The 22,743-nt window shown below is 44.0% G+C and overlaps 1 protein-coding gene and 3 non-coding genes across 4 annotated transcripts; all 4 read right to left on the bottom strand.

Moving 5' to 3' along the window:
- Positions 1 to 1,613: 1,613 nt before the first annotated feature.
- LOC111564449 (ATG16 autophagy related 16-like 1 (S. cerevisiae)) lies at positions 1,614 to 22,189 on the bottom strand. Its single transcript, XM_055012050.1, has 21 exons — positions 22,026 to 22,189; positions 19,147 to 19,258; positions 18,881 to 18,977; positions 18,682 to 18,784; positions 16,481 to 16,554; positions 16,318 to 16,387; positions 15,665 to 15,846; positions 15,525 to 15,590; positions 15,355 to 15,441; positions 14,936 to 14,995; positions 14,797 to 14,838; positions 11,158 to 11,260; positions 9,502 to 9,607; positions 7,051 to 7,121; positions 6,901 to 6,972; positions 4,592 to 4,712; positions 3,945 to 4,050; positions 3,642 to 3,791; positions 3,469 to 3,516; positions 3,286 to 3,388; positions 1,614 to 2,067 (listed from the first exon to the last, which is right to left on the bottom strand). The coding sequence occupies exons 2-21, from the start codon at positions 19,250 to 19,252 to the stop codon at positions 1,957 to 1,959; spliced, it is 1,878 nt and encodes a 625-aa protein (XP_054868025.1). The 5' UTR covers positions 19,253 to 19,258; positions 22,026 to 22,189; the 3' UTR covers positions 1,614 to 1,956.
- Positions 6,562 to 6,836, bottom strand: LOC129349396 (small Cajal body-specific RNA 6). The gene has a single exon (XR_008602382.1). It is a non-coding gene; the product is annotated as a small Cajal body-specific RNA 6 (non-coding RNA).
- Positions 9,107 to 9,379, bottom strand: LOC129349394 (small Cajal body-specific RNA 6). Its single transcript, XR_008602379.1, has one exon. It is a non-coding gene; the product is annotated as a small Cajal body-specific RNA 6 (non-coding RNA).
- Positions 15,933 to 16,205, bottom strand: LOC129349395 (small Cajal body-specific RNA 6). Its single transcript, XR_008602380.1, has one exon. It is a non-coding gene; the product is annotated as a small Cajal body-specific RNA 6 (non-coding RNA).
- Positions 22,190 to 22,743: the final 554 nt, after the last annotated feature.

The raw sequence follows: 22,743 nt of genomic DNA, 5'->3' as shown, positions 1-22,743 counted from the left end.
TAATAAAAGTCTGTGGTCGATTGTATCGAATGCTGCACTAAGGTCCAATAAAATAAGTATAGAGACCAGTCCATTATCTGACGCTATGAGAAGGTCATTAGTAACTTCAGGTAGAAGCTGTGAAAACATCGTTTCCTGGAGTGTTCCTAACATTTAGTCGGTGTTCTGGATGAAACCGAAGATAAGAAGATATTCTGCTGGACTGGAGACTTTTAGAGAGATTTTATATTTCTGTAGAATCTGTTTGAATGCTCTGAACCCAGAACCTGCCCACAGATTTAAAGCATGACTAATTTATCTGGCAGACGCTGTAAAAACAAAAAGCGGTGGTCAACTTTCCCACGCCCTTGAACTCATCTCTTTTTGTGCTGGTTTTGAATGTTTTATGTTCATTTTTGGTCTTTCTGTGGTGATTCTGCAGATTTTTGTTGTGGTTTTGAATGTTTTTGTGATGATTTTCCACTTTTTTATGATGATTTTGCATCTTTCTGCTGTGATTTTGCATCTTTTATGGTGGCTTTCCATGTTTTTTTGTGATTTTGCTCTTTTTGTGGTAATATTGTATCTTTTAATAGTGATTTTGTACCTTTTTTTGTGGTTTTGAATGTTTTCTTGTGATTTTGAATGGTTTTATGGTCATTTTGGGTCTTTTAGTAGTAATTCTGCATCTTTTTGGGGTGATTTGCAAATGTTTTCTTTGATTTTGCACCTTTTCATTGGGGTTTTTGCATCTTTTAGTGGTGATATTTTGTGTTTTTTGGTAATTTTGTGTCCCTTTGGGGTGATACTGCATGTTTTTTTTTATTTTGCACTTTTTTGGTTATTCTGCATCTTTCTGTGGTGATTTTACACCTTGTTGTGGTTTTGAATGGTTTTTTTGGTGATTTTGTCTTTTTGTGGCAATTCTACATCTTTTTAGGGTGATTTGCACCTTTTAGTGGTCATTCTGCTTCTTTCTGTGGTTACTTCCCATATTTTTGGTGATTTTGGTCTTTTTGTGGTGATTCTGCACCTTTTTTGTGGTTTTGCATCTTTTAAGATGCATCTTTTCATGGTCATTCTTCTTTCTGTGGTGATTTTGCATATTTTTATGGTGACATGCATTTTTGGGCTGATTTTCCACTTTTTTTGTGGTGATTTTGCACCTTTTCATTGTGGTGTTGCACCTTTAAAGGTCAGATATGCGTCTTTTAGAGTTTTTTGTGGTCCTTCTGCATCTCTTTGGGGTAATTTTGCATCTTTTTATGGTGACATGCATATTTTTTGGATGATTTTACATCTTTTACTCGCCATCCTGCATCTTTCTGTGGTATTTTTGCATGTTTTTTGATGATTGTTTTGGAATACATTTCTTTCTAATCTAGCACCCTGTCCTCAGTCAACTGTTAGTGTTAGTTAGCTCCAGATGAGAACATCAGCCAGCAGTAATGGTGTGTTCAAGAGAAAACTACATTTTTGTCCTTCAGATAATAAAAAGCTGCCGTTGGGTCGACTTAAAGACGGTTTGTTGAGCTTGAGTGAATCTCTATGATGCAGTTTAATGGAGAATAAGGTCACGGACGTGGCACTGCTTCTATGATGTTCAGCCGACACAGACACGTCACAGAAACATCTCCTTCCTCGTCCCTTTAATCATCATCATCATCATCATCATGTGATCAAACAGTGGTTCTGGAGATTCTGTAATGAGATATGGAGCTTAAATCAGAGTCCTGTCCTCAGCTTGTCCTCTTCTTTCAGCCTGAAAACGTCTCTGAGCTGGACGAAAACGCCGCAGTCCGTCCAGCAGCCATCAATAAAACTTTATTAACCATCAGAGCGACCAACAGTCTTCTTCTGTCACACTTAAAACGACAGCGAACAACATTAAAACTCAGAAAACGTGTGACTGAAGCAGCAGCTGGTCTCCACAGAGCAGTCCTTCCTCATCATCATCATCATCAGCTGCTCAGCCAATCACATGTCGGACCACAGGATGGCCTTGCTGCCTTTCTCCACGCTGGCGACGTACGCTCCCGACGGCGACCACGACACCGAGTTAATGGCAGAGCTGCAGACAGACACAAGCTCATATTAACGAGAACATCAGGAACGCTGCTCTGTGGACCTTTAAGAGAAATGAAAACCAGCCATAGACACGAGATCTACTGAAGTACTGGACGTCTGCTTTACAAGAACACAGCTTTAATGATGTCCTGTCATTAATCCGTTACGGTTTAACGTGGAGTTCTTCACCTGTGATGCTCCAACAGCTTCAACTCTTCTGGGAGGTTTTCCACAACGTTTAAGACGTTTATTAACTCAATTTAGTTCCAGTTTACTTTTCACTGAAGTATTATCAACCACCTGGAATTTATCAAGAAAAATAAGTTAATTTCATCAACATTCAGCCTCAGTTTATCATTTCCACATTACAACTTCCAGATCAGAGTGTCTACAAAGGAACACAACATTTAGTCGCCTGGAACTGAACCATAGAGGATTTACTGGAGGATCAAAACAATTTTTAAAAAAAGACCAAAAAAAAGAGAAAAAAAAAACCAACAAAAACAAGACAAAATATTACAAAAATGTGACAGTAAATAACAAAAATGACGCAAATAACACGAAACAAAACAAAGAAAAGACAAAAAATTAGACAAAAAAGTTAAAAAGTGACAAAAAATGATCAAACAACAAAAACAAGACAAAAAATGACAAAAGTGAGAGACAAAATGACAAAAACTGATCAAAAATGAATTCAAGAATTTATAAAAAAAAATTACTGATACTGGTCCAAAATGAATCTAAATTGTTCAAAATGACTAAATCTGGTCATAAATGAATTAAAATTTGCTCAAATGACTAAATCGGATTTAAAATAAATTTAAAAATTGTTCAGAATTGGTCAAGATGTCTAAAATAGATCAAAATAACTCAGAGAAATTAGTTATAAATGAAATGGCATTTAATCAAAATGACAAAAACTGGTCATAAATAAGGTAATAATTGGTTGTAAATTAATTAAAATTTGTTTTAAAGAAAACTAAAATTGGTTATAAATTAATTTAAAAATCAAAATTACTGATACTGGTCCAAAATTAATCAAAATTATTGTAAAACTGGTTGGAAATCGATCAAAATTTGATCAAAAGGACTAAAGCTGGTCCAAAATGAATTAAAAATGGTTAAGAATGGTTAAAAATGAGTGAATCTGGTCTTGAACGACTAAAGCTGCTTTAAATGGAGCTTTGAGGCAGCAGAGGAGCTGCTGCTGGACAGGAGGACGACATCTGAACGTCTTACTTGTGGTTTCCGGTCCAGAGTTCGGTCCACTTTCCCCGTCAGGACGTTCCAGACGTACAGAGCTCCGTCTGCCGAGCCTCCGGCCACGTAGCTGCCGTCCGGACTGGAAACAACAAACAAACAAACAATCAGCAGCTCAGGGCGGGCAGGTAAACTAAACTCAGAGCAAAGAGCTGGACTCACCTGAACGTCACTCTGGTCCAATCAGCTCCACACTTGAAGCCCTGAGCACTGAAACCACAACAGCAGGTTCAATGACTGCTCCAATTTACCTGAGAGTCCCACCTCATCTAAGCCCCGCCCACTTCATCTAAGCCCCGCCCACCTCATCTAAGCCCCGCCCACCCCCTCCTCACCTGAAGGTCTGTCGGACAGCGTTGGTGCGCAGGTCGATGATCTTCAGCAGGTCGTCTCTGGAGCAGGTGAGCAGCTCACTGCGGTCGTGGTTCAGGTCCAGAGACGTCACTCTGCCCAACAACTCCAGCTCCCGCACAATACTCTCTGCTCTGCAACACAACAGCAACACAACAGGCAGGTAAAGACACGCAACAGGCAGGTAAGGACACACAACAGGTGGGTAAAAACACACAACTAGCTGTAACTGTATAACCTGTGATGTCACTAAACACCTGATCTCACCTGCTGATTGTCAAACTCACCTGATGTCCCAAAACCGCACCTTCTTATCAAAATGTCCGCTCATCACGCACTGCTCCGTGCACACGATGTCGTTACAGCTGGAGCCGGCAAACACCGTCTTCATACCTGCACAGGTGAGACACTGGTGAGTGACAGGTAAGACACAGGTGAGACACAGGTGAGTGACAGGTAAGACACAGGTGAGACACAGGTGAGACACAGGTGAGACACAGGTGAGTGACAGGTAAGACACAGGTGAGTGACAGGTAAGACACAGGTGAGTGACAGGTAAGACACAGGTGAGACACAGGTAAGACACAGGTGAGACACAGGTGAGTGACAGGTGAGTGACAGGTAAGACACAGGTGAGTGACAGGTAAGACACAGGTGAGACACAGGTAAGACACAGGTGAGACACAGGTGAGACACAGGTGAGTGACAGGTAAGACACAGGTGAGTGACAGGTAAGACACAGGTGAGACACAGGTAAGACACAGGTGAGACACAGGTGAGTGACAGGTAAGACACAGGTGAGACACAGGTGAGCTCCTTCAGCTGCTGGTCTGTTCACACATTTACAAACTGAACAGAGGACAGGTGAAATGACAGCTGCTCTTGTCACACCTGGTTGCTATGGAAACCTGTGAGAAACGGTCCAATCACGTACAGACTTTGCTGCGCAGGTCCCAAAGTTTGAGCGTCCGGTCGTAGCTCCCGGAGACGATCCGGGCGTTGTCCAATAGGAAGCGAGCTGACAGAACCTTCCCACTGTGACCCGTCAGGGTGTGCTGCAACAGACACACAAAACACCACAATGTTAGAGATACACAAACAAAACAACATCAGAGACACACAAAAACCACAACATTAGAGGCACAAACAAGAAGTCAGACAAACACAAACAACACAACGTTAGCGACACACAAACAGCATAACGTTAGAGACGCACAAACACCACAACGTTGGAGACACAAACAACACAATGTCAGACAAACACAAACAACACAACGTTAGAGACACACAAACAACACAATGTCAGAGACACAAACAACACAACGTTAGCGAGACACAAACAGCATAACGTTAGAGAGGCACAAACACCACAACGTTCGAGGCACAAACAACACAATGTCAGACAAACACAAACACCACAACGTTAGAGATACACAAACAACACGTCAGAGACACACAAACAACATAACGTTAGAGACACACAAACACCACAACATTAGAAGCACAAACAACACAATGTCAGACAAACACAAACAACAACATTAGCGACACACAAACAGCATAACGTCAGAGACACACAAACACAACGTCAGAGACACACTAACAACACAACATTAGAGACACACAAACACCACAATGTCAGAGACACAAACAACACAATGTCAGAGATGCACAAACACCACAACGCTAGGACTGGTTTAGGAGCGGGGCCGGTTTAGGACTGGTTTAGGAGCGGGGCCGGTTTAGGACCGGTTTAGGAGCGGGGCCGGTTTAGGACTGGTTTAGAAGCAGGACTGGTTTAGAAGCGGGGCCGGTTTAGGAGCGGGGCCGGTTTAGGACTGGTTTAGGAGCGGGGCTGGTTTAGGACTGGTTTAGGAGCAGGGCCGGTTTAGGAGCGGGGCCGGTTTAGGACTGGTTTAGGAGCGGGGCCGCTTTAGGACTGGTTTAGGAGCAGGACTGGTTTAGGAGCGGGGCCGGTTTAGGACTGGTTTAGGAGCAGGGCTGGTTTAGGACTGGTTTAGGAGCAGGGCCGGTTTAGGAGCGGGGCCGGTTTAGGACTGGTTTAGGAGCGGGGCCGGTTTAGGACTGGTTTAGGAGCAGGACTGGTTTAGGAGCGGGGCCGGTTTAGGACTGGTTTAGGAGCGGGGCCGGTTTAGGAGCGGGGCCGGTTTAGGACTGGTTTAGGAGCAGGACTGGTTTAGGAGCGGGGCTGGTTTAGGACCGGTTTAGGAGCGGGGCCGGTTTAGGACTGGTTTAGGAGCAGGGCCGGTTTAGGACTGGTTTAGGAGCAGGACTGGTTTAGGACTGGTTTAGGAGCAGGACTGGTTTAGGAGCGGGGCCGGTTTAGGACTGGTTTAGGAGCAGGACTGGTTTAGGAGCGGGGCTGGTTTAGGACCGGTTTAGGAGCGGGGCCGGTTTAGGACTGGTTTAGGAGCAGGGCCGGTTTAGGAGCGGGGCCGGTTTAGGACTGGTTTAGGAGCGGGGCCGGTTAAGGACTGGTTTAGGAGCAGGACTGGTTTAGGAGCGGGGCCGGTTTAGGACTGGTTTAGGAGCAGGACTGGTTTAGGAGCGGGGCCGGTTTAGGACTGGTTTAGAAGCGGGGCCGGTTTAGGACTGGTTTAGGAGCGGGGCCGGTTTAGGACTGGTTTAGGAGCGGGGCTGGTTTAGCAGCGCTGCAGGAGCCCTGGGAGCAGAGCAACATTGCACAGACTTACTGAAATCAGGTCTGGATCTTTAGAAACTTTCTGATTGGACCTCGTACATCACCTGATCATCTCCAATGATGGAGGAGTTTAAAATGTTTGTCTGACATCATGAATCCGACCAATCAGACGGACAGGAAGCTGCTGCTCAGAGAAACCAGAGAACTTTACTTCCTGCTGGTTAAACTCAGTCACATGACCTGGTCTCAGTAGAACAGTGAGATCACCACTCAGGCCCCGCCCCCTCAGCCCGGCGCTGCGTTCTGATTGGTTCTGTTGGATGTCTGTCATCACGGGGAGCCTGTCGGATCTCAGCACAGACTCCCAGCATGATGTCACATTCTGTCTGTCAGCAGCTGCTGGACCCCCGCTGCAGCACTCGAGCATGATGGGAGAAGGGAGCAGGGGCTGCTGGGAGCCAGAGGGCGGCAGGGGGCGGAGCCTAAGGTTCAGACCTTTTACATCACATCACTGACCAGACATACAGATGTCTGTTTCTAGCGCTGCACAAAGACAGAGAACATTACAGGTCTGAACTCACCCTCAGCCGGTAGTCGTCCACCGTCCAGATCCGACTGGCGAAGTCGTTGGAGGCGGCCAGCAGGTAGGAACCCTGAAACAGAACCAGCAGAACTCAGAGGGTGTAGGAGGTGGAACGGACGAGCTGCAGGTGGCCTTAAGAAACACTCACAGCGCTGTCGAACTCGATGCTGGTGATTCCAGCGTTGCTGCCGGTCAGAGCTCCTTTAGGCTCACAGCGACCTGAACACAACAAAACACACACAGGTTTAACTTTCAGACAACAAAACACACCGTCTGTAGAACTGAAGGAAGCTTCAGAGGTTCAACCTTCAACTAGTCATCACTGACGAGTCTCTAAAACAAATCTGAGCTGAAAATGTGCTCACAAAATGTCACATTTAAAGATTTTACAAAAACAGAACACCATTTTTTACAGGATTGGTAACAAAAAAATGTTTTAAACAAATAAAAAAATAAATGTTTCTTTCTTATGATTCCTGTCATTCCAACCATCATAGTGACAGAAGAAACTCCTGAGTTCTCTCTCCTTAAAAAAAAGAGACACAAAACTACAAAAACAAGACACAAAACACTAAAATGTGGACAATTTTGTGCGATTTTAGACTAGTTTCAGATCATTTTAGAAAATGTTTGAGTCATTTTGGACAAGTTTAGAAAATAGTCAAAAAAGTGTTTATTTTTGTATTATTTGTGTCATTCTGCACAGACAACATTTCTGAGTTAATCTTTTAGATTCATTTAGAGTTATTTTGACAGCTTTGAGTGATACTGGACAAATTTGAGATATTTCGACCAATTTTGTGAGATTTTTAGACGAGTTTCACGTCATTTTACAAAATGTTTCAGTCATGTTGGACGGGCTTTATGAAATAAATAGTCAAAGAATGTTTATTTTTCCTGAGTCCTGCTGAGAGAAGACATCTGAGTTCTCTCTCCTTCTTCATGTTGTTCTGGTTCCACAGAGCTGCAGGACTTTAAAAATGAGAGTAGAGTCACGTATTCAAATCAAAGTTTTTTTTTGTCATTTTGGACAAAATGTGGTCATTCAGGACACTTTTTAGTCATTTTGCACAGATTTCAAGGAATTTTATGACTCATTTTGATATATTTTAGACAAATTTAGGTCATTTGGGGATTTTTTTGAGTAAATTTGGGCAAATTTGAGTCATTTTGGACAAACTGATTAATTTACATCAGGTTATAAGTAATTCTGGATGTACTGTAAGCCATTGTTGACTAGTTCTGAGTCATTTTGGACATTCAAGATTTCAAATTATTTGTTAAACTAAAATAAAAAATCAAATAAATGTATAGTTTTTTTCTGATTCCTGTCATTCTGTGTCATAGTGTCAACAAACACCTGAGTTCTCCCTCATTGTTCATGTTGTTCTGGTTCTACAGAGGACTTTAAAATGAACCACAGTGAAGATAAACAGAGCCTGAGGGTTAAAGAGATCTGATGACGTTATCAAAGCATCAATTAAGGATCGATTCTGTTCTTTACTACTCTGACGGACACTTCTAAATATTAGTCATTCCTTGTCACACACTACTTGGAAATTTTGCAACTTGCAGACAGAATTATTAGCAATTAATTGAAGAAATCATGGATTTGGCAATTTGCATCAGTGTGCAATATAAATCTACTAGTACAGCAGATCCTCTACTTGTGCCACAGTTTAGTTCCTACGGATCGATGTAAGTCAATCGTCACCGTAAGTCGGAACTCTGGCGAAAATGTGAACAAAGCCGCTCCGTGCATCACGATATCGATCAGTTCTTCATAAAGTCATGAATACCAACAACTTTCATGCATGTATGAATCATTTTACCAGAAGATAACAGAACATGTTGACCTGTTTTTACAACTTGAGCTTTTTATTATATATGCTTACGCTGGGAGCCATAATGAAGGGCAGAAAACTAGATTGTAGCACAATCCAAGGTGCCGTACAACCGGAGAATGGAAACAAAGCCGTCTGATAGCGCCATGACAACATAGTCATCCGCTCCACTCGTTATCTAGTTCCATGTAACCAGTTCTGATGTAACGATGAAACACTATAGGTCATAAACGGAGGACCTCCTGTGAACTCTGCTGATTGACTGATGACTGATTGTTAATTCTGCTGATGATGACTGATGGCTAATTCTGCTGATGACTGATGGTTAATTCTGCTGACTCTCTGGTTCAGACTGATGAAGGTCTCAGGTTGAAAACTTCAGATCAGCTCCCTCCTCCCCATCAGCCCGGCGCTCCGTTCTGATTGGTTCTGTCGGATGTCTGTCATCACGGGGAGCCTGTTGGACCTCGGCACAGACTCCCAGTGTGATGTCACATCCTGTCTGTCAGCAGCTGCTGGACCACCGCTGCAACACTAGAGCATGATGGGAGCAGAGAGCAGGGGCTGCTGGGAGCCAGAGGGCGGCAGGAGAGGATTGTGGGTAATCAGACCTTTTACTGTTCATCACTGACCTTCACCACGTGTCTCTGAACCGTTTGTATCTGCTCACCATCAACAGTTCTCAGAGTATTAACCTGATAAACTACTGAGGCTCTCAACACCTCAGATATTTGGTTTTGTGGAACCAGACTCACCGGCGACCACCTCCCACAGCTTCACCCTGCGGTCCATCCCTCCTGTTGCTAGGAGACGGGAGCCGGGGCTGAACCTCACAGCGTTCACTTCACCATCGTGGGCTTCCTGATCGTATGGACAGGTTTAATATTCAACCAGCTGGAGACACTACGCATTAATCATCATACAGTCATTAATATTTCAACTTATACATATGAGCTCATAAGGCAGAAGAAGATGAAGGTCATGGAGCCTCTTCCTGTTTAATCCTGTAGAGACCAGAGGAGGTGTCACTCAGACTACAGTTCATGTAAAAGCAGAGAGCATTGTGGGAGTTTAACTAGCAAGTTTGTAGACATTTTGAACTATCCATCCATCCATTATCTATACACCGCTTAATCCTCACTAGGGTCATGGGGGGGCTGGAGTCTATCTCAGCTGACTCAGGTGAAGGCAGGGGACACCCTAGACAGGTCACCAGTCTGTCACAGGGCTACATACAGAGACAAACAATCACTCTCACATTCACACCTACGGGCAATTTAGAATGATCAATTAACCTCAGCATGTTTTTGGACTGTGGGAGGAAGCCGGAGTACCTGGAGAAAACCCACGCATGCACAGGGAGAACATGCAAACTCCATGCAGAAAGATCCCGGGAAAGCCGGGACGCGAACCAGGGACCTTCTTGCTGCAAGGCGAAAGTGCTAACCACTACACCACTGTGCAGCCCCTGATTTTGAACTAGTTTCAAGTAATTATGGACAAGGTGTCAGTTATTTTAAACAAGTTTAGAGCTTTTTTTTTTTTTTTTTTTTAAAGTTATTTTTTTGGCCTTTACTAGATAGGGACAGTGTAGACAGACAGGAAAGGAGGGAGAAGAGTGGGGGGAAGACATGCAATAAAGGGCCATGAGTGGGAATCGAACCAGAGCCGCTGCGTCGGAGACCAGCCCCTGTGCATGGGTCGCCCGCTTAACCCGTTGAGCTATCCGAGCACCCAAATTTCGAGTTTCTTGAACAAATTTTAAGTAAACGTGGACAAGTTTTGGGTCATTCTTGAATTTCACTTGGGATTAATAAAGTATCCATCTATCTATGACAGTATTTTCTTCAGTTGTAGTACTTGGTTGTTCCACCAGGAGGAGCCCCTTAATGCTGTAGAGGCCAGAGGAGGCATCACTCAAACTACAGTTCATGTTAAAGCAGAGAGCATTGTGAGAGGTTAGCTAGCAACATGACAAAGACTTCTGAGGAGGTTAATGACCTCCAACTGGAGCTCCTGTGTTTAAAATTAGCCAAAATCTACCAGGATGGTGTTTAAATTACTGAGGGTTTAAGAAAACTGAGCTTTTTATTGGTAGATGTTACTTGTTCGTGGTTAAAATCAGATGTGATTATTTTAAACAATGAATTGATTATTGATTGATAACAGCTGAATATCAGTAAAGAGAACTGTTTAACTGCTTCTCTACAGCCGACACTGATTTATAATGAAACCACGAAGTTATTTCATTTGAGCTCCCTTAAACTGCTCTATAAAAATAATCAGTTACAGGTAAAGGTCTCCCTCTCAGCTTTAATCTGCGTTTTGCACCAGTTCAGGACGTGTCTGAGCCTGAACTGGTCTCCCAGTGAAACCATCGCTGCTGCTGTACTGGTGAAGAAGGTACTCACGAAGACGTGCAGCGCCGTGGACGGCACTCGGACCTCTGCACAGACTCCTGAAGGCGCCTCGGTGCTCTCCGGGGAAGAGCTGAAAGAGTTGGCAGTTCGACGCCTGCTGGAGAAAAGCAGCATTTACAAACTGGTCCGTACAGAAGCCGGGAAGGGAAAGCTGAGCACGCTGAGCTGCTTGTAACGTCTTCAATTAAACTGCAGAGTTACAAGACGGTGAGAGCAGAACTGGACCAGAACAACCAGTCCAGTCCTGTCTTCACCCATTGGTCAGTTAGAGTCCATTAAACAGATCAGTTTAGGTTAGATTCTGATACTAAGTGAAGGAGAAGCCAAACTCCACCTTGAGCCCTCATTTCCACACAGCTCTGCAGATCAGGAACACCAAAAATCCCTACAGGAACCTCAACACCTCCGGTGTGTTTAGGTACAGTCTGGAATTTCTCTCAAGTATGTCAATAGTATGTGTCTGCAGAGCCGGAGGCTCCACTGAGAGAGCTGTTTGTTTTATAACATTTTATTTGTTTAACATTATAAACATTTGTATTTGTGCATGTTTAACGTTATAAACATTTTTATTTATGCATGTCAGGGAGTCATAGAGCTAATTTACCTTTGCGTATTTGTGTATTTAACTTTTATTTTTATTCAATGTTATTGTATAAAATAAATATAAATCTGCCTCCAGAGTTATCCGTGTGTATTGCCTCTATTCCAACCTTTCAGATTGTGCTGTTTGAGATCTCGACACCACCAAGGCCCGTACATGATTCCATTGTTTTTTTTTTACCTGATAATTTCACAATTTGTCCAAATACAGATTGTTAAGGAATTAATTCCAGGCTTCTTCGTGGAACAGGTATTCGGAACTTCGTCAACATAGACCATCAAACGATAACCAACAATTTCCCAGCACTCACAGAATACTTCACTTCCGTGTATCGGTGCACATCTCCTTCAGAATAAAAGCATGTCTCGAAACGCAACGCATAAAGGCGAATAAATTTCATGTTGTTAAACACAAGTCTTGGCAGCCCAGTCATGATATTGTAATAAGGGCTATTTGGGTGAATCAAACCTTTAAAATCTTATGTAGGATATGAAGTAGTACTTTGTGTGGAATACTTGATGTGGTCCTGAAAGTGCAGCCTCTGTAGACAAACTTACCGGGGCGAAAATGAAAGGGGCATACTCCTTGAAAAAAATCTTTTAAATTCTAAGTATATTTTCAGTGAAATCATCCTTACAGCCGTAAGTTCTGCATTTAAACCGTAACTTGTGTACTTTAGCGATCATCTATTGCGATAACTTTTAAATAATGCTCTAAATGTGCGACCGGAAGTGTGCAGCCCTCTCGGTGCTGCCTCCGGCTCTGCAGACACACCCTTCTCGAGTATGTTGAAAATGTTAAACTTGGTGGAGCCTCTTCCTGTTTAGTCCTGTAGAGACCAGAGGAGGCGTCACTCAGACCACATGTTAAAGCAGAAAGCATTGTGGGAGTTTAGCAGCAACGGGCACCATGACAAAGACTTGTGTTGTAGTTAATGACCTCCGACCAGAAGACCAATTCCTAGCGTTGATCGGTTGATGTCAACAAGCTAATTCTTACTTTGGACACCAGGTAGCGTAGTCTTTAGGTCAGCTGTGTGGAAATGAGGCGTCAGATGGAGGCAGGTGGTTTGAATCTTCTTCCTTCAGACTTTAACTTCAGCTCAGGGTTTCCCGATGAACCGATATCAGTGCCAGTAGCAACGACCATTTCAACCTTCAGACAAGTTTCAGTCTGACGGTCATCTGAAGGTCATTAGAGGAGGAAGGAAGCTCATCTGAGAACCTTTGAGCTTTGATGTGTTGTTCTCAAACCTCTGAGCTCTAATCGCTCAACTTAGTTTACCTACATCAGTAAATGATCTTATCTCAACCTTTACTAGTTTGGAGTGTAGAGGGTTGGCAGTTCAAACAACAGCGATGGAAGCAGATGAATTGAAGAGATTCCATCCTCAGTTTGAAGCTGGATAGGTTATGTTAACTCTGAAGCTGAATTAATTTTAACTAAATATCAAAGAGCTTCAACATTCAAGTGACCAGACTAACATTATTGTCTTTAAGGAACTGTGGCTAGGGTCTTAAAAATGGGTTAAAGTATGTATTCATCTAGAATCAGGAAAGGAGAACGTCCCCTGTAGAAGTTCTAGAGTAGACCTACCGACAACTGGAGAAAGTTCTAGAGCAGACCTACCAACAACTGGAGAAAGTTCTAGAGCAGACCTACGGACAATTGGAGAAAGTTCTAGAGTAGACCTACGGACAACTGGAGAAAGTTCTAGAGTAGACCTACAGACAGTTGGAGAAAGTTCTAGAGCAGACCTACGGACAACTGGAGAAAGTTCTAGAGTAGACCTACCGACAACTGGAGAAAGTTCTAGAGTAGACCTACCGACAACTGGAGAAAGTTCTAGAGTAGACCTACAGACAACTGGAGAAAGTTCTAGAGTAGACCTACGGACAACTGGAGAAAGTTTTAGAGGAGACCTACGGACAACTGGAGAAAGTTCTAGAGTAGACCTACAGACAATTGGAGAAAGTTCTAGAGTAGACCTACGGACAACTGGAGAAAGTTTTAGAGTAGACCTACAGACAATTGGAGAAATTTCTAGAGTAGACCTACGGACAACTGGAGAAAGTTCTCCTTTGTTGCTTCCAGATTAATACACACTTTAACCCATTTTTAAGAAGCTAACCACAGTAACTTATTAAAAAAACTGTTAGTCTGGTCACATGAGGGCTGAAGCTCTCTTTTTGGGACAGGAAAAGCTGATCTGATTTCAAGAGAAACTCCACTTCCTGCTAATCCTGATGTTTTCTGTTTTTAACGTTTGACTACAAGGTTAAAAAAAAACAGCTCTTCATACGAGAACTTCTGAGGCATCAAGTTTCAGATGTTTATGGAATATTATGTTTATAAGACAAATAAACAGGCTGTAATATGACACCTGGGACATTTGAAAGTGCTGCTGGCACAGATACCTGTCTGCACTACAGGTGAGGAACACCTGAGGACACCTGCAGGGGTTATTAAGGTTTAAATCATCCACAGAATCTCTACATGCCTTCTCAGCTGATTATTGATTAGTGCTGAGATTATTGATCACGTCACTACAGACCTCACTGTGTGTTTACTCTGTCAGCAGCCAATCACAGAGGAGCTCACTGCTGAGCCGAAGTCTGTCTGCAGGTAAATCACACACCTGTATCCTGCTGTAAAACTCAGCTCTAAGACAGCTACAGGTTTCCCTCCAAACCTGGAACAAACCCTCAGAAAACCTGCAGAAACAGACGTCATGTTTCCATCCACAGCCACTGATTGGTCAAGAACCAGAGGAGCTGATTGGTCAGGTGAACGTGAGGAGCTGCAGGTTCTCCTAAAGAACAGCATTCTCAGGTGGAACCAGCTGACTTACTTGAACCACAGTGTTTTCTGAACTAAATCTAGGGAGTTTTCAGACGCATGAAGCAAAGAAGACATAGAAAACTCGAGATGTTTGCAGATGTTCTGAACGTTTCCTCAGCTACATGTTCATATGAACACGGGAGCCGAGCTGCTGACAGAGTGAACACGCGAAACACGCAGTCCTTCACCTGCAGTGGGGGACGAGTCCAGGCTGGACACACTCAGACACGCTGCAGACAGACAGGTGGACAGACAGGTGGACAGAGAGGGGTCAGTCAGAGACCCAGCAGACCTGCAGAGACCAGGACCACCCTCACAGCTACATACCCGAAGATGTTGGAGATGGAGTCCAGGAGACCAGCAGGAGGAGGCTGGGAGGCCTTCTTACTGCAAGACACAAACACACAATCAGAGACGAGTAACTGCAGTAACACAACCAGCTACACAACCAGCTACAGTAGTAACACAAGCAGCTACACAACCAGGGACACAACCAGCTACAGTAGTAACACAAGCAGCTACACAACCAGGGACACAACCAGCTACAGTAGTAACACAACCAGCTACACAACCAGGGACACAACCAGCTACAGTAGTAACACAACCAGCTACACAACCAGGGACACAACCAGCTACAGTAGTAACACAACCAGCTACAGTAGTAACACAACCAGCTACACAACCAGCTACACAACCAGGAACACAACCAGGTAGAGTCTCACCTGGATGTTTTCAGATAGTCTCACCTGGACGTCCTGCAGAGCGGCCGGTTTGGTGACGTTTCTCCGCCCACCTTCCCTGCATCCTCAGCCAGCACCTCGATGTCGTCGTCCCTGAGAACAGAGAGCGTCAGACCTCAGATGTGCCAGGTACCGGTAAAGGTACAGGTGCTGCAGTAAAAGATGAATCCACTAACGGGTCAATGGGCAGCGGCTCCTTGGCAGCGTCTGCCAGTTCCTTCTGCAGTTTGGCCTGTCGGCGTCTGAAACACAGACACAGACGGGTGAGACGTCGGCCCATCGCCGGCCCCGCCCCCTCCTCCAGGTGCTCACCTACCTGCTGTCCTTCTCGTTCTCGGCATTGAGCCGGTTGGCCTCCTGAGCCTTCTCAGCCATCCAGCGGGACACCAGCTCCTGGTTGTCCTCGGTGGTCTTCCTCAGCTTCTCCTCCAGAGCAGAGAAGGTGATCTGCAGGGCGTCGTACTCGTCCTTCAGTGTCTGGTTGGCCCTCTCCAGGTCCTGCAGCACACAGCCAGCCGATAGTAGTGAACTCTGACGATTAACTGATGGTTAATTCTGCTGACTCTCTGGTTCAGACTGATGAAGGTCTCAGGTTGAAAACTTCAGATCAGCTCCCTCCTCCCCATCAGCCCGGCGTTCCGTTCTGATTGGTTCTGTCGGATGTCTGTCATCACGGGGAGCCTGTTGGACCTCGGCACAGACTCCCAGTGTGATGTCACATCCTGTCTGTCAGCAGCTGCTGGACCACCGCTGCAACACTAGAGCATGATGGGAGCAGAGAGCAGGGGCTGCTGGGAGCCAGAGGGCGGCAGGAGAGGATTGTGGGTAATCAGACCTTTTACTGTTCATCACTGACCTTCACCACGTCTGAAGGGTACGATCACCTGTACAGGTAGGGAGTTCTGACACCTGCACACCTGACCTTAACGACGCTCCAGGTGTGTGATTGGACAGGTGGTGAAGTCTTACCTGCAGGTTGCTCCTCAGGTCCCGACAGTCTCCCTCCAGGCCGGCGATCTGCTGCTGGTACTCCAACATCCTGGAACACATCATGGAGAGCTCAGACCTCAGACCTGGACCGTGTACTGGTTGTGTATTCTGTGTACTGAGTGTGTACTGAGTGTGTACTGACTTGGCCTCGTTGCTCTGGATCTCTTTGTCTTTCAGCTGGATCTGGTTGTTCAGTTCGATCACACTCTGAGCCAGCTGAGGGACAAACACAACAACATCATCATTACAGGAACTTCCAGGACCTTCCAGGACTGTGATGCAGGTTACCGAGGAAACTCCAGCACTGGAATTCATGAGCTCCGTCAGCTGGTAAAATGTGATTTTCTCTCAGGAATGTTAGAGTGAAACCAGCTGAAGGAGCTCAGATACTGCAGTCCTTTACGTCTTCATTAATGTGACTCACTGCTTCTTTCAGGGAAGTCAGTAAAACACACCGACCACATTCAGATGGACTCTTTCTGTGATTTAGTGAAGTGAAATCAGAGCTTTAAATTCAGTCAGCAGATCTGTGTTTACAGGAACTGAGTCAGTCTGACAGAAACACCATCATTACTCAGCAAAAACATCCAGAGAACCCCAGTATGACTCAGCAGAAACATTTAGAGAACCTTCAGTGCAGCAGAATACATTCACTTTGTTCTGATCTAATCACTGATCAAGTTATTTATCTGAATCAAACCTACGATTTCTACATCTGTTGGAGCCTCACTACATTTACCCTCTAACGCTACATTTACCCTATATTACTACATTTACCCTCTATAACGCTACATTTACCCTCTATAACACTACATTTACCCTCTATAACACTACATTTACCCTCTAACGCTACATTTACCCTCTAACGCTACATTTACCCTCTATAACGCTACAATTACCCTCTATAACGCTACATTTACCCTCCAACGCTACATTTACCCTCTATAACACTACATTTACCCTCTATAACACTACATTTACCATCTAACACTACATTTACTCTATAACGCTACATTTACCCTCTATAACGCTACAATTACCCTCTATAACGCTACATTTACCCTCTAACGCTACATTTACCCTCTATAACACTACATTTACCCTCTATAACACTACATTTACCCTCTAACGCTACATTTACTCTATAACGCTACATTTACCCTCTAATGCTACAGTTACCCTCTATAACACTACATTTACCCTCTAACAATACATTTACCCTCTAACGTTACATTTACCCTCTAACGCTACATTTACCCTCTATAATGCTACAATTACCCTCTAACGCTACAATTACCCTCTATAACGCTACATTTACCCTCTATAACGCTACATTTACCCTCTATAACGCTACATTTACCCTCTAACGCTACATTTACCCTCTATAACACTACATTTACCCTCTATAACACTACATTTACCCTCTATAACACTACATTTACCATCTAACACTACATTTACCCTCTATAACGCTACATTTACCCTCTATAACGCTACATTTACCCTCTATAACGCTACATTTACCCTCTCTAACGCTACATTTACCCTCTATAACGCTACATTTACCCTCTCTAACGCTACATTTACCCTCTATAACGCTACATTTACCCTCTCTAACGCTACATTTACCCTCTATAACGCTACATTTACCCTCTCTAACGCTACATTTACCCTCTATAACGCTACATTTACCCTCCAACAATACATTTACCCTCCAACAATACATTTACCCTCCAACGCTACATTTACCCTCTATAACACTACATTTACCCTCTAACGCTACATTTACCCTCTAACGCTACATTTACCCTCTAACGCTACATTTACCCTCTAACGCTACATTTACCCTCTATAACACTACATTTACCCTCTAACGCTACATTTACCCTCTATAATGCTACAATTACCCTCTAACGCTACATTTACCCTCTATAACGCTACATTTACCCTCTAACGCTACATTTACCCTCTAACGCTACATTTACCCTCTAACGCTACATTTACCCTCTAACGCTACATTTACCCTCTAACGCTACATTTACCCTCTAACGCTACATTTACCCTCTATAACACTACATTTACCCTCTAACGCTACATTTACCCTCCAACAATACATTTACCCTCTATAACGCTACATTTCCCCTCTAACGCTACATTTACCCTCTAACGCTACATTTACCCTCTAACGCTACATTTACCCTCCAACGCTACATTTCCCCTCTAACGCTACATTTACCCTCAAACGCTGCATTTACCCTGTAACGCTACATTTACGCTCTAACAGTCTCTCAGACATACAGGTGTGGATGATGACATCATCAGTGAGGCGCGCAGGTAACTGACCTCTCCTCGTTTCTTGTGGAGCTCCGTCAGCTCCTCCTGATGTCTGATCCTCATCTGAGACATCTCCTGCTGCAGGACGTCGCTGCGACTCGAGTCTGCAGGACTGAACCAGGACAGGATCCGTGTTAGAGGACACATTCAGTTCAGTTACTTTATTTGTCGCCTGTGGGCTCCAGGTGGATGTGCCGAGCTGCCTCACCTGGTCTCGTGTCCTCTCTGGATGTCATATTTGTCCGCCGCCTGGTATCGCTCTGAGAGGACGGCCTGCAGGTCCGACTTCTCCAGGAGACGGTTATCTGAGACAGAAACATTTCAGTAGGACAAACTGACAACACGTCTCCATCATGCTGTCAGCGTGTCTTCAGAGCATGTTATTAGCATGCCCTCAGAGCGTGTTATTAGCGTGTCTCCAGTGCACATTATGAGCAAGTTCTGGCTGTATGTTGTTAGCGTGTCTTCACTCACACTGGTGGACAATCTCCTCGAAGGCGTGTCTCTGGAGTCTGTCTCTGAGCTTCAGCTGCTCTGAAACGTGTCTTTTCCACGTGCACTCCACCCGCCGCTCTGCCATCTCCACCTGACACACAAATCAAACACACACATCATTAAGCACATGAAACACACGGATCAGAGGACACATTAAAGGACAGGTCAGAGGACATGTTAAGGGACAGGTCAGAGGACACGTTAAGGGACAGGTCAAAGGACGGTCTAACAAACATCTCAGCCCATGAGGTCCAGCAGCTGGATTTGTGTTTTTGGTTGCTGCAAATGTTTGGTCCCAGAGCATCCTCAGCTCTACCTGACCTATGAGCAGTCTCAGGTATGAATCACCTGACTGATGACACGCTCACAGACTCAGTCCAGGTGAGGGATGAGTCCGTATGTTAGTGAGGAGAGTGCTGTAACGTCACATGGAGCTCAGACGTCGTCGCTGCTATTCCTCCAGAAACTGCTAAAATCAGGCACCAAAGTTCTAATGACCTTTGAATGCAGAATTAGAGCCCTTACCTGTAAACACGCTGCAGGTGTTGGTCAGTATTTCTGTATAATCCAGTAACATGTCCTTAGAGCGCATGGAACTCTAATAATCTGCCTGCAAACGTAAAGCGAACTAACAGAGACGTTACGGTGTAGAGAGGTCAGATCACTGCTCTAATAATGCTCTAACTGTTTACTGTCTTCACTGGAACAAATGAACTAATTCACCAGAAACACACATGATTAGGGCTGCAACAACGAATCGATAAAAGCCATAAAAATCGATTATTAAAAGCGTTGGCAAAGAATTTCATTATCGATTCGTTGTGTCGCACGATTCATGCGTCACTCGCCATGTCAGGGAGCCGTCTACTTCACCTGCAGAGCTTTGTCAATGCTGGCTGACTGAAATAAAGTTTTGGGTTTTTTTAATCAATGCTGGCTGACTGAAATAAAGTTTTGTTTAAAAAAAACAAAAACTCCACCTGCAGAGCGAGTTGAACAGAGCGAGGTGGAGGCAGAGCAGAGGCAGTATTTTCAAAGGAAAAGTAAATTCAACAAATGATCGACACGGAGAAAACAGTTTGACTGAAGTCCTCAAAAGTGTGGGAGCATTTCACGCTTCACAAAACAAAAAACATGTGTAACATGCAAGCTTTACAAAAGTGATATGACGTACGGGAGCACCATGATGATGATGCAGCACCTGAAACGGAAACACGGAGTCTCTGATGAGGATGAAGGAGCTCAACAGCAGGTAAGTCACTACAGTATCCTACGTTTGTTCTGTTTTACAGTGAGGAAACGTAACGTTAGTCTCTCTGGTAGCTCTCCTGATGCTAGTGTTTGTTAGCTGATTAATGACAGTGATAGGACGTGTGTGTGTGTGTGTGTGTGTGTGTGTGTGTGTGTGTGTGTGTGTGTGTGTGTGTGTGTGTGTGTGTGTGTGTGTGTGTGTGTGTGTGTGTGTGTCTGCGATACTTTTTATTTCACTTTAATCAGTTTAAGCAGGGTTTGAATATGATTTACAAATAAACGTAACTTGCAGACAATGGTGATAGTAATTTAAAGATTAAGCCTCAAGTTTTAATTTTCTCACAAAGTCTGAGTGAAGACACTGGTCTGTGTTGGAGTGAAGCAGGATGAACTGCATTTAGACCAAACAGGGGTTAAAGGAACTTATTACATCTCAATTTATGTAATGAAGCATTTTTCATGGTGCTTGTGTATGTATGTGTGTATATATGTGTGTGTGTGTGTGTGTATAGGTGTGGGTGTGTGTGTGTGTGTGTGTGTGTGTGTGTGTGTTTTGCTCTTTGGACTACTTACTTGCCTTAACCTAATACTGCAAATAAAACAAGATAATTACTGAGTTGTTGTAAATTGTGCTATAATACATACTCAAACTATACTATCTTTCTCATTTCATGAACAGCAAACAATGACAGGCTTCATGATGAGCAAGACATCATGTCCACCACAGCAAGCATCTGTCCTGACTGAGAGCATCCTCAACATGATGGTCACTGAGATGAGGCCTCTGTCGATGGTTGAAGACGAAGGCTTCACTACAATCATCTTATTTACTGTGAGTCCAAATCTTCTGTTTCTGAATAAAGTGGCGGAAATTAAAAAGGTGTTTGTTTTAATCCGATTCATCAAAAAATTAATCGACCGATTAATCGATTAAAAATAATCGTTAGTTGCTGCCCTACACATGATAAAACCAACACGCAGGAAAACACACAAACTACAGCTGTACTGAGCACCAAAATAATGAACATATTTAACTAATTAAGTTAAATCAAGATTTTCATCTGTTAACTGAAGGAACACATGACGACACAAAACAACACTACAACACAAAACTACAACAATACGACACAAAACTACAAGAATACGACCAAAACTACAAGATTATTTCATCTGATGTTTGGGACTGCAGCTTCAGGACAGGTGTGAACAGGTAAACTGGTGACAGACACACAGGTGACTGCTAGCTCTGCACTGATGTCCGTCAGGTGAGTCTCACCTGTCCAGGTACTGAGCTTTAAGTCTCTGTTAGCTGCTGTGTTAGCATGAGCTGCTAACGGGAAGCACAACACAAACAGGAAGGCTCCGGCTAACATGCTAACGGTCCCGGTGTTATCAAAAACGGTGATTCTAACCCGGTCACGAACGGACCGAGTACCGGGTCCGAGCCGCGGCTCCTGGGCAGGGCTCTGCGGGCTGCTGTGCGCCGTTTCACGGCTGTTTCCCGCCGCAGCTCCCGGTACTCACACACCCGTGACTCGACATGTTAGCATGCTAATTGCGCCGCTAGCCGCCGGACCTTCGAAGCGGTTAAAAGCCAAAACTCTCACCGTCCAGCCGGTACCGGGGGGCGGCTCGCGTCCTGAGGAGGCTCTCCGGTGTCCTCGGTGCTGCAGGGTCTGGGTTCTGGATGTCCAACGGTCCCGGTTCGTTCGTTAACCGACATCAGCTTCTGCAGCCGCGTTCACACTGTCCGCCATTTTGGCTCCAACCAGACACTACCGGGAGGGTCGCAGGGAGATGACGTAGCCTTAAATAGCTTTGCTTTGGTCAGATGGTTTAGTTCTAAATTTATAATAAATAAAACTAACCTTGTATATAAAACATACACATTACAATATTAATACAACAGTAATGTAAACACTGATGAGTCCGACTGTCGTTTCTGTTTTAGATGATAGTTACAGGTAGTTTGTACATTTGTTTTTATGAAATTAAATGTATACACTAGACTTGAATTACACACTCACACACATGATAAGCACTATACATTGCCAAAATAATACTAGAATGGAAAAGTGAAATGATAATACTCTAAAGTCATAATTATTATTCATGATAATGAAATATTTCACATATTATTGAGAAAGTATGGTATCGTAAAGCATGAATAATACATTTAACCACTGCACACCAACTGTTTATAGCACAGATGTAATAATATTATAATTTAGCTGAAATGAAGAGACCTGGATTGTTCTGCCACAGTTAATAAAATAATAAAATAAAGCCAACAGACAGAAACCTTCAGGTTTAATGAGATAATTT

This window comes from Amphiprion ocellaris, chromosome 7 (genome assembly GCF_022539595.1).
Source record: "Amphiprion ocellaris isolate individual 3 ecotype Okinawa chromosome 7, ASM2253959v1, whole genome shotgun sequence".
NCBI lineage: Eukaryota > Metazoa > Chordata > Actinopteri > Pomacentridae > Amphiprion > Amphiprion ocellaris.
Note: the sequence above shows the minus strand (reverse complement) of the source record. Positions and strands in the feature narration are given on the sequence as shown.